At 37.0% G+C, this 12,232-nt stretch overlaps 1 protein-coding gene across 3 annotated transcripts in view; it reads left to right on the top strand.

Annotated features, from left to right (window-relative positions):
• LOC110050081 (structural maintenance of chromosomes protein 1A-like) overlaps positions 1-12,232 on the top strand; it is a 93,914-nt gene that overhangs the window by 35,095 nt on the left and 46,587 nt on the right. For all 3 annotated transcript variants that reach the window (XM_020755949.2, XM_089273773.1, XM_089273774.1), the window contains 6 exons: positions 7,453-7,538; positions 7,905-7,953; positions 8,802-8,912; positions 9,445-9,516; positions 10,247-10,344; positions 10,878-10,922. In XM_020755949.2, coding sequence (XP_020611608.2) covers positions 7,453-7,538; positions 7,905-7,953; positions 8,802-8,912; positions 9,445-9,516; positions 10,247-10,344; positions 10,878-10,922 — 461 coding nt within the window. The remainder of the gene's footprint in view (positions 1-7,452; positions 7,539-7,904; positions 7,954-8,801; positions 8,913-9,444; positions 9,517-10,246; positions 10,345-10,877; positions 10,923-12,232) is intronic.

The following is a 12,232-nucleotide window of genomic DNA, read 5'->3' as shown; positions in this document are numbered from 1 at the left end:
AGCCTAATGCCCTATTACCTAAATACCCTAATGCCCTGATATTGTTATACCCTAATGCCCTAATACCCCAATACCCCAACACACTAATGCACTAACCCTAATAGTATTCTAACACCCTAACCCTGGATACAGCCGGGGCGCCTAAAATTTGATTTAACCAATCAGTATTAAGTAGGTGGGAAAAACTCTTCTGTCTTAAATTTAATGTATATTAAGAGGAAAAACATTGAAGTCGTGCAACTTCTCTCACTGAAGACCACATCAAATGTTTATTAAAAAGAATTTATAATTCCAAAAACCATTTCAGACTGTAAAAAGTGAAAATTAGGGGGCAGTTTGTATCTCTACGCGTGATTTGAAAACTTTTTAAAATTGAAATGTGGCGCGTGACTCGAGAGAATTTTAAGTGCATGCTAAGCACTTGTAGACTTCTGGCTGGCTATGTGATCATTCCTAGCATTCACGTCTTTTAGAGACATCCAAGCTTCTAGAAAAAGCCGCTGATGGTAATGTGCCTCATGTCCCACGACTTCAACATTTTCAAAATCCATGTGATGATGACATTTGTGAACATGGCATGCAAGTTTGGAGTTATGATCAAACATCAAGACAGCCTTTTTGTGCTCGGAAACCCACATCTTCAGTGATCTTTTGGTCTAGCAATAGTATACAAAATCACACTGACTGTTATTCTGAACAAAATATCTAACTCCTCATTAAATTAAAAGCAGAATTCTCAAGTTAACTATTATATGAGCCCAACGCAACTTTAGCATTCTCTTTTCTAACCTGGAGATTTCCTGCAATCTATAGGGTTTTATTGATGGTACAGATTATGCAAATGATATGCAAATGATGTCCTTCCATCATCTGTAAACTTTTTGGAGTAATTCTGCTGACCAATAGATAAAGCTTCTGAAATCAATGTATTTGTCAATATTGCAGGCACATGTATTGTTTTACATTACTAGGTCTAGCTGTGATTGTTGCACTAAAAATAGAAACTTGTTTTGTTTGCTTTCTGTGTATAGTTCATTTAACATTTCTATTACAATTCTAACCTTAAATTAACAGCTTACTCTAAATAAGACCAAGTATTGGCTTTTGTGATACACATTGGGAAGGTTTTTGATGACAGAGGTGAAGTTGCCGGAAGATGCAATTGTAAAATTTTTGCTCTGAAGTTTGAAGTTTAGTAAAGATTGACTAGAGGCAATCCTCCCTACATATTGATGGTACTAGTGCTGGAGGGTTGACCTCCTGAAATTATATTTCGGAAATCAAAGCGAACAGTTTCGTTGAGGCCACCGTAGCATTTGTCGAAAAAGTCGGTAATAAAGAACACTGCAGTCTTGCGAGCTTCTTAAAGGCTCAAAATTATGCCAGGTTATAAATTTCAACCACGGGCTTGGAATCCACTGCGAGAAAATCCTGCTCAGTCTTGAGGACAAACTCACATAAGTCGCATTGGAAGACAAATCCCATATAGTGGGAGTGAGGAGAACTAGATAGAACTTCACAAACTGAAATGGAATCCGAGCATTAAAATTTTGCCCAAGGACAAAAATTTTTGGGCTAGTTCAAGCTGATACACTTTGACACTTGAATAGACTGATGAGCTATTATATTGCAAATTCACACAACAGCTCTCTTGAAAAGCTTTATATGTCTATATTTAGTAGATTTAATCATCACAACACGATCGCATGTGCACAGTTTAATTTTGATGTCATTTGAATCAACAAAAAATCGATTTGCGCTACAATTGTGTGGTGAATTTAACTGGAAAAAGGTAAAATAGGACTCCTGTGTTCCCCATGTACTAGCCACACTAATGTGGAAAGCTTTATATGTCTATTTATAGTAGAGTAAATCATCGCACCATGGTCGCATGTGTACAGTTTGATTTTGAGGTCATTTGAATGAACAAAAAATTGGTTCACGCTACAATTGTACAGCAAATTTAACTGGAAAAAAGGACAAATAGGACTCCTCTGTTCCCTGTGTACTAGCCACATTAAACGTCGGGATCCCGGAAGTTTTCATTTTAAGAGATTATATGTTGGATATTTGTTAGCTAATTCGCATATTTGCTAGCCAATTTGAGATAAGGCTGAAGTACTTTGTGTCTTTCACCCTTAAAGCAGGGTTTCTTACGTGTTACTATGGTTAACACCCACGTTCCAATCTAGTGGACCTGAGTTAGATCCTGGGATTCGGTGGCTTTTTTTTTCGTTTGTTGTTTTAAGCCACTGGTCTTTTCTTTTCTTATGTAACCCTTTTTTGCTGAAGGACATCCACAAGTAGCTATATGTACTTATTTCAAGCTTGGAAACGATAAGAACATGGTTTTTGATGTTATGCAACCTTGCTGTTTCGCATAATCAACCTCAAATTGCATCTGATGGTTTAGATGTTGTGCGTTTATAATTCACCTAAAAATACTCGATTTCTCTGAAGATCTTTTGCAGCTACCAGATGTGTATGAATACCTCTATATTTCAAAAGTGTCAAAGTGATCGTGGAGTAAATTTATTTTTGAATCACCACCCAGATTGATGTTATTCCACAAGAAAATTAGCGTTTGCATTTTCTTGCTGGTTGAGCTTGTGCATGTTTACCAAGTGCCAACCTACTGCTGTATTGCTAGGCATACATGCGCCTGCCTTTAATCACAAACAAAATCCAGTATGCATCTGAGTTACATACAATTTTAAGTTATTCCTGCTGGTTATTTGTGCATTATTTGCACTGCAAACTTTCAAACTGGACTCAAAGGGCAAACAAAAGACTGATACTGCAGCAAAGAACAATGGTGGGTTTTCTGAAAAAGAAAAAAAAACTGACGGTGAGGAAGTGCTCGAAGAATCAGTGATCGACTCAAATGTGGAGGGTCGATCAGCACGAGCGTGGATGTCCTAGTTTGCTGGCATGACCAAATGATTAGTCAGTTCTGGTTCTGCTTTTACTTTTCTTTCCAAAGTACTGTAAACACTTTTTACTCAAACTTTTCCTTAATAACTGGGGATGAAGAAAAGAAAAAAAAAAACTCTGGTTGAAAACTACCAAAGAAAGATCAAACACATGTCAAAGTCGGTAGACATCATATCCATACTATTGTAGAACTAAAATTATAGGTAAGACAGGTAAGGGTTTCAGCTTGAAGTATTCTTTGTTTTCAATGTTAGGGAGTTTATGCTGGTTTACCTTCAATAACTTTTTCCCTAAATTTGAGTTGTCAAACTTGGGTCACAGCTTATCTTTGAGTGTGGCTTATTTGCAAGTGTTCACGGTAGTAAGATCTACACAACACAAATGGCATAAGTTTTTACTTCCTCATAATGATAATGCCTTTGTTATGCCAGTACAAAAATAACTTGAGGGAAATAAAGTAGAGAAAATGTGGGTTTTTTGGAACATGACTGAATGTTGACTGTTCTGAAACAAGGGCAGTCATGGCTCAGCCAGCTAAAAAGCTTTAGAGGGGAGGATTGGGCTCATGGTGTTGTGCACATTTTCAATTACACTTCAGGATTAAACTGGGCAAAAATTCCTTATAATCCCTTAAAATTCTTGGCATTTTGAACTTTTCCAAAATTGATTTTTTTTGCAGGAAATATCTCCAAGATAATGCATTAAATACCATTCCAGAGGTTCTCAATTTTAATTTGTTCTGGGGAGCATCAGGTTTTTCATACATTTTTCAAGTAGAAGGGCATCTGGTATAAAGTAGGCAGGTACCTGAATTAGGCGAGGGCAGAAGGCCTGAGCACTTAGGGGTTCCAGGGGCATGCTCCCCTGGAACATTATGAAAACTTGAACTGTCTGGGAGGGAAATTCTCGTTTTGTCATTAGTCCTTATTTACAGAATTCTACTAGAATTAACCAGTGCTAGACATTATGGAATCGCTCACTAGAAGTAATGCATTACCCATTCCATTTTGGTTTTATTCTCTGGCGCTTTTAGTTTTAGCTAAGCCTGTAAGTCCTGAATTTATGTTTTTCTATTCGGCAGATAGGAAAATGATATTTAAGCCTGTGTTGCAAAACATTTAGCTTTTTATAGGCTATTTGAATAAAGCAGTTGTGCTATGTGTAAATTTCATGTTCAGGTTCAATGAGCTGTAATGGAAAAGCAAAATAGTGCTTATGTAAGTTGTTGTTACTGATATACTGCCATGCAAAACTTGAAATATGTTAAATTACTGAAACTAACCTTTTGACCTTTTGGACACAACTGGAAAAAAAAATTATCCAGGATGACTTGAGATCTACGTTTGCTAGCCATGATGAATTTTACCATTTTAATGCACAGAACTGTGAGAATGCACAAGCTTACAAACATGCGGCATGTCAGATGCAAGAGTTATGTAAAAGCAAAGGCACTTCACAGGAGAAAGGCCCGATAAACACAAAGTGCAACTGCCAAGAAACACTTTTCTTGCAAAACAAAACGATGCGGGGTAATTGACAAAAAAGGGCTTTTAAAGGTAATATTCAAGTCATGAAGAATAGTTAAAATTTATTTGAGGCTGACATGTGTATTTTGTTTTAATTTTGTACTTGACATACTTAAAGAAGCCGGGTACTCCTTTCAAAGTAGACAGGTGCCAGTACCCGGGTCCCGGCTTCTAATAACAACCCTGGGAGCATGCCCCCAGACCTCCCCAGACACTCGTATATTATGCACTTGAGTTACTGTCAGAGGTTTTCTTCATGAAACTAGCCCTTACTCCCTAAAGTAATGAGGACCCTGACTTGTTGTAATGCCATTAACACTTATTTCTGGCACAGGTTCTTGAAAACTTGTAACAATACATGTTTATTCGTGATTCTCATCCACTGTGAATGCAACAATACAGTCCTACTTGCTGTCAGATACCTTTTGATCCCCTACAAAGTTAGCATTGTGAAATGGACATCTATCAGAAAAACTCCTTAGCTAACTCGTTTTACCTCTGGTTGCATAAGTATAATCACTCTTTCCGGGGCAGCGCAAAGCAATGACCATACTTCTCACACTTTGAAAAACTTGCCAACCCACTGTTGAATTCAGAAGTGAATTGGAATGAAATTGTTGGAAAGAAACTGTGTTCATTGTCAAGCATTTCTTGGTATTTTTATTGTTTACAAGGCTGCTGCCTAATGGGCGCCCGGTCGCCTGAGGCGCCTAAGTTATGAGTGCGGGCGACTAAAGTTTTGTTCAAGGAGCCCGAGTGGGTGCCTAAACATGGAGTTTTCATTCCCATCTCATCTATCTGATGACTTCAATCTTCTCATGAAATTGGCGAAAAAATCATTCACACAATAAATTAAACGGAAAACAACAGTTTCTCTGGTCCTGTTTTGCTTTTAACACGAGAAATATGGGCCAAAACACGGCAACAAAGTCTCTCTCAGCTCACAAAACAACTGAAAACAGCGATATTTGAAAATTGCCCAACAATGCATTGCAAGCTCAGTATTGAATAAATGCACGTCATGTATGCCAATGGATTGTGTCTCTGTTGATGCCCTACTGATTCCAGTTGCAAAATAACTGGGGGGGAGGGGATACTGCCATATATGGGCTATATAGGTATGTGCCGCTGTGAAGGGTATGGTTTTCAAACAGTTTACTCTAGCATAGGGTATATAAATCAGAGCGTTTGGGTCTAAAATAGGGTATCATTTTTCATGATACTGACCAGTTGGTTGAAGATTTTATCTAAACTAAAGAAACCAGGAATTGTCAATCAAAAATATGAAAAAATAAAATCAGCAAGTTTAAATTTTTGTAACTCAGCCTCAACATCGTTGATAGATGACTATCATAAAACACTACTGGATATTATTAACTGTCAAAAATCGCGGTTCAGACGGAAATAGGTGGTTTTAATACTGGTTACTTTAGTATAGGGTAGCAAAATTTAGCTGAACTAGCTCTAGTGTAGGCTAAGGGTTCCAGGGTCCCAGCGGCACATGCCCACCCAGAAATTCTTAAAGTACCCCCTCCCCCCCCCTGGGGGGGGGGGGGCAAAATAACTACTTTGAGAACAAAATTAATATTTTTGGAATTGGAGAGATGCTGCTGCTGACATTATATTTACAAATGAATAAGGATAAATTCTTGGGCTTTTTGTTTTGTCTGATACTTTGGAAAACTTCACTTAGCTCTACTGAATGAATTTCTGTAGTTTCTGAAAGGATATTCATGACTTAAAAGTTGACATATTCAAGTAGCTACAAGCCAGCAAAAAGAAAGCATCATTGCAATTCTTTTTGCATACCAGGATTTTATATATTAAATTATCAAATGAATTGTCGTGGCTCCACCCAATATGCGAGAATATATTTTCTCCAAAGAAGCAGCTAATATGATGAGGTAATGCTTCCTAAAAAAGCACCTTTTGTTTGTACTTATGTCCCTGAAGCCCAGGGAAGGAAAGTACATTTCAGTGAGGCCAAATTCAAATGCCCCAAATACCTATTTCATTTTTAGTTTTCATTTGCAGCTTGCAGCTTTTGTAAAAAAAGCTGCAGCACTTGCATGGATACACCAATTATTGAATTTGTTTGACCACAAGTAGTATTCTTTCTCAGTCATGACCTGATCACTTTGCTGAACACTTTATTTCAAAACTTTGATTGATAAAATAGACCATATTAGTGTTTCATAGAAAATCTCTGCCTCCGGACCCCTCCCCTAAATTTCCAAATTCACTCCACACCCCCCTGTCTTCCCCAGTCTCGCCAACCCCTAGGATTGACCTTGGCAAATTTATTCTGGGCTCCTAAAAAAGTGGCTAGGGCTCCTAACTTTTGAAATTAGGAGCCCGAAGGCCTCCTTAAAAATTTCCTTAGGCAACAGCGTTGGTTTATATATTTTTTTCTTATTTGAATAATTTTGCTATAGCTTGCCTTGTTCAAAAGGTCATCAATCAAAATTACTGTGCCAATTTCAAGTGTATACAATTAACAAAGGATCCCAGGCTTTTTTCCTGGATTTTCTACTGCAATTAAGGTACTAAAGGTCACTATTTGATTCACACACAAGTGTGTTGTCAAATATTTCTTGGTGAACCAGAGACAAAATGATGAAAAATCCTCAAAAATCATCAGTCATATACTTGAACAAGATTTGAACCCATGACCTTTGCAATACCAGTGCAATGACCAGCTGCCAGTTGGTTTGATAGCTCAGTTGGTAGAGCACTGCACCCCTATTGTAGAGAGCATGGGTTTGAGTTCGAGGCTGAAATTTTAGCAACTACCTAAGTTTTGAATTTAACTGCAATGATCATTTCAAACATATGATCTTTCATCTATTCACCTGCAGTGCCACATGGGTGCCGTACATGTAGTTGGAAGAAAATGTCAAAATTCTTACTACTGCATAGCGTCCTATCTTTGGACCTGTACATGAAGGATTTTATTTGTCATTATTTTGCATAATGCATTTCATTTTTACAGGAGGCTGAACTAAACAAGAACAGACCACAGTATATTAAAGCCAAAGAGAAAACATCTCATGTCTTGAAGCGGATTGAAACGTCCAAGTAAGGAACTGGAAAGTATATTGTAACCTGCTTTAAGTCAGGAAGTCTAGTCTTATTCTTGTTAGCTGTTCTTGGGAAAATATAATTCAGGGCTTGAAAATGTACTTTGGAAAAATTATGGAAAAACTTGGGTATTGAGTGTTTTATTGTTACGGTGTGCACTTTATCTTGGCGAGAAATAAAGTAATGTTTTGTCCTAATGTCCCACATAGCACTGTATTCTCTTTTGCTCAGCTCCCATTGGCAAAAGTTAACGTGGTGTCAGAGGTGAAATTAATTATGTCAAAAAGCTGCTGAGAAAGTCAACCAAAGTTTAGAGGTTTTTAGTCTTGGATTTTGCCATGCCATTTTTTCTTTTCTGCAAAGGAAAGCTTATGACAAGGCCAAGAATGTACATAAAAAACATCAAGCTGAGGTAAATGCTATGATTATATAAAAAGCTTCTTTTCTGTGTTAGAAAATAATAATTATTATTAAATCATCTACTAAGAATGAGAAGGATCTGCCTGAGTGTATTATTTTGCACACAATAGTTTTAGCTATGTTTACACTTTGCTGAAATGATTTGGAAAGAAATGAAAGTTTTTTTGTACATATATGTAGGTTGATGTTAAAGCCAGGTCTGGTTTGGTTTGGGATATGGTAGAATTATTGTTATTTTTTAAGTAACATAGCTTTACAAGCTGTATTGTTACTCTCCCTGGATGCCAATGGGATGTTAGGTCCATCATAGGTTTTCACCCCTCTTCCCCCTCTGCATGACTTCTTCACTCAGCATGACTTGCTAAGGCATTCTTGTGTAGAGGTGCAGCTACTTTGGGAGTGAAATGCCAAGCTCATAGCTGTGGTACTATGAGCTGCAGGCAAGTGTTTTAAGACTTTATTTGAGTAGTTCTCCCAAACCTTCAGTCTATGAGAGTTAAATGATCTGATTTAAACACACTTTACAAAGTAATATAAGAAAGAGAAAGGGAAATCAATCATTTATTGTAATGAGAAAAATACAAATTCCCTGAACTTCTGAAATGAGCAAGTTAATACCTTACATTAGCTCTGTGTTATATACATGTACAGTAGTACATGTTTTTTTTTTTTAAGCTCCTATAATGTTGTACATTACTTAATTTAAATCGTGGAACACCTGGAAACTAGCGAACAGCTAAGTGTGTACTTGTCCACATTAAATAAAGTATGTCTATCTCTATGTCTCAATGAAAATGAATAAAACATTCTTGAATGGTGTCACTTTTATAATCCTTAAAGATTAAAGAGCTTGAATATGAGCTGGAGGAAGTACACAGTGCAGCTGAAAAATATGAGGAGGAAATTTTGGGAGCAAGTCAAGATGAAAATGTAGAACTTATGGACTCGCAGGTACAATCATTAGTAGATTAAGGTGGCTTACTACAGTTTTCCGAGACTCAGTAGCACTTGCGCAGACGTCAGTGTTAGTCGCACATGCACAAATGACGCAAATAACCCTAAGAAGAAATGAAAACCACATCAGCACTTTGATATACATAGTGATGGTGTTTAAGCGTAGGACCAATAAAATGTGACAAGAAAGGTTGATAAACAACAACAACAAAGGAGTTCTTAATTACTCTTGCTTGGGATACATGGCGTCACAGGAGTATGTGCATATATAAAAGGTATACGCAGTTCAATTCCCATCCAAGGTTGTAACTGCCAGTCTTTGAATGAAGATTGCTTGAAATCCTACTGCACAACCCATGATGAAATTGGCAAAATTTCACATTTTCTTAGTTTGCGAAAATCTGTCGTACAGATTTTAATTTTACTTTGCATAAATGTTCAATCAGAGCCAATTTCTAATTTCTGAAATTTTGAGGCGGGGGTCCATTCCATTTATAGTTCCATTCATATACATGACTTGTTTTTATAGCTTGAACAGTATAATGCACTGAAAGAACAAGCAGGAAGGGAGACTGCAGCCCTCAAGCTACAGCTAGACAAGGTACAGTATGTACATGAATTCTGCAGGAACATTTCCACATTTCATCACCACCCTCTAAATGATCCTGGAGTGACAATCTCGAATGTTCACTGTGCAAATGGTTTTGTTTCCTGCAAAACTAGTGTAGCAAGAAGTTTTGAACTACTTAAGAAAGCTGGACTAACGACTCTATACACCTAAGGTTACAAGATTTGGCAATACTAATGTACAAAGTTAAACATAAACTGACACCAATCTACATACAGAATATGTTTGAAGAAAATAAAACGACATACCAACTTCAGAATGAAAATGATTTTAAGATACCAAGATTTCGGACTGTAAGATACGGGAAACACTCTATAAGATACATGGGTCCATACTTGTGGTCAAGACTTTCAAGAGATGAAAAGAACAGTGATACCTTTCATTCCTTCATATCAACTATAAGAAGAAGAGACATAGCATCTTTGCTTGGGGATAATTCTGAAAACTGTCCCTTATGTTTATCCTGACCTGACTTTCATATTTACTTATAAATATTTTAATATTTACTTATTAACTTTTTTAATATATACTTATTTATTTTTACATTCATAATTTCTTTTTTGTGTGTGTCCCCAATAAGCAGCAATGCTAAATACCCCAGACACGTTAATAAAGGTTTTTGTTGTTGTTGTTGTGGTTATAAATCTTGATATCATACAAATAATCTATTTAAAGTGCTCTTTATTTTATGACCTACCTTAAGATTGTTCGGGCACAAAGTTCCGAACAGGAATCTCTTGATCAGTTAAAGCAGAAGAAATCAGATCTCATGGCTCAGCAGAAACACAAGACAGATCAGAGGTGTGTATACCAAGATATCAAATGCCCACTGTTTTATCCAATCTTTTAGTAACACGAGAATCCCCCACTTCCCAGAAATTCCAATCCCTTCTATGGGGGGAGTATGGATATTTTCTGGAACTGCACAATGCAGAACTCTGTTTAACAGATTTTCACCAAATCTAGTTCCTCTAATTGCATTTTCATGCCAAGTCATGAAAGCTGAGTCTTGCAAAATTTGCTTCTTCCATTTTCCTGAAATCAAGTGATGGCAATAATAAGTGGGAATAATGTAATCATGTTTGCATTTGCAAAATTTATAGAGGGTTAACAATAGTGAAGCATAATATATCAAACTTAGCGAATATCAAGGTTAAACAATGTAGATTCCTGTAGCCAATAAAAAACAGAAACCTGTTAGTAATTAGTTTAATACATTGGATTGAGCATTTCTATTCACCTGGTAACTTATCCAAACAGAGATTTTAATATCAGGAATGCACTCTATGTGTGCCAAATGTCAGGATATAAATCTGTACTTGTTTTCATGACAGGACACAGTTGATGGAGAGAATTGAAAAACTTGATGAGTATATCAGGTGTGTGTTTTAATAAGTAAATCTGTGATTTATTATTTGGTTGGCAGTTCGTTATGGTGAGTAAAACAATTAAAGTGCAACTGAAATGCAACTTTGATATAAGAGAGTTTTTGCTTCATAATAACGTTTGGACCTTACTTTAAAATGATATCACCTTTTTTTCACAAATGGCATGCAAAAACTGTTTTTAGCTGTTTGTAGGCAAATGGTCGAGCCCAAAATTGGAGACCATTTTGGTGCAGCCAAAACTACCTTGTAACAATAATATTGTACAACTGTTTTGGCTTGCTGAAAATTAAGAGTGAATATGGAACAAGACACTTGTGGCTTGTGCCCTTGAACTTCATCTGTGGGGCAACTCAGAGCTGGTCTGCAGATATTTAGAGCTTGCTTTATCCATGATCTGCTAGTACACTCCATTTCTGTGGCCTTTTTTAATTTGATTGAATATCTCAGGATATTATTGTGTCACGAAAATGTTCACTAATGATTGGGCAGTTTTTGATACCATGATTGTAGCATCAAGTGATAAAGAGTGGTTGATGGTAATGGTGTGGTAATGACCCGTCAGAGTCTAACTGGAAACTGTTTTGAGCCACCTTAAATTAAAGCAATTTTGATTCTGATAAATCTGCAATAGACACTGTTTTTCAGTTTGCAAACTGGCCAAAACATTTGTCATAATTAGAATCTTTACTGACTTTACAATGATTCCTGTTTAAAGAAAGAATCTATTTGGGGAATTCATTCCACTGAGGAATTCATGGGAAGTGTGGTGGCCTCATAGTTAGTGCACTTGTCTCCAGATGGAGCAGTCCGGGTCTAAACCTTGGCTGGGGACGTTGCATTGTGTTCTTGGGCAAGACACTTTACTCTCACAGTGCCTCTCTCTACCCAAGTATATAACTGGGTACCGGCAAACTTAGTGCTGGGGGTAACCCTTTGATGGACTACATGTAGCATCGCGTCCAGGGGGAGTAGAAATACTCTTAGTCGCTTCATGCTGCAGAGGCCGGCCTGGTGGGCCAGTTGGCTGTATGCAGACTTTACCTCACCTTACTGAGGAATTTCTCCATCTATAAATGAACATTCACCAATTGAAAGTATTTATTGTGTTTTTTGAAAGTTAAGTCTTCATCAATACCTTTTCAATGATGCACTCAAGGTCAGTTAAGATCAGTTAAGATCAGTTATTAAGACATAACTTGAATAACAAAATAATACATGACAAAACACTTGAGAGACAAAGAAAATAGAAATAGAAAAATAGCGGCCCAGTTCATCCTTGGCCATATCCTTCAGCCATTTCT

The sequence above is a fragment of the Orbicella faveolata genome, unplaced genomic scaffold (genome assembly GCF_042242905.1).
Source record: "Orbicella faveolata isolate gen_17 unplaced genomic scaffold, um_ofav_v1 contig_35, whole genome shotgun sequence".
In the NCBI taxonomy this organism is placed as follows: Eukaryota; Metazoa; Cnidaria; class Anthozoa; order Scleractinia; family Merulinidae; genus Orbicella; species Orbicella faveolata.
The sequence above is the reverse complement of the archived record's forward strand: the minus strand, read 5'-3'. Positions and strand labels throughout refer to the sequence as shown.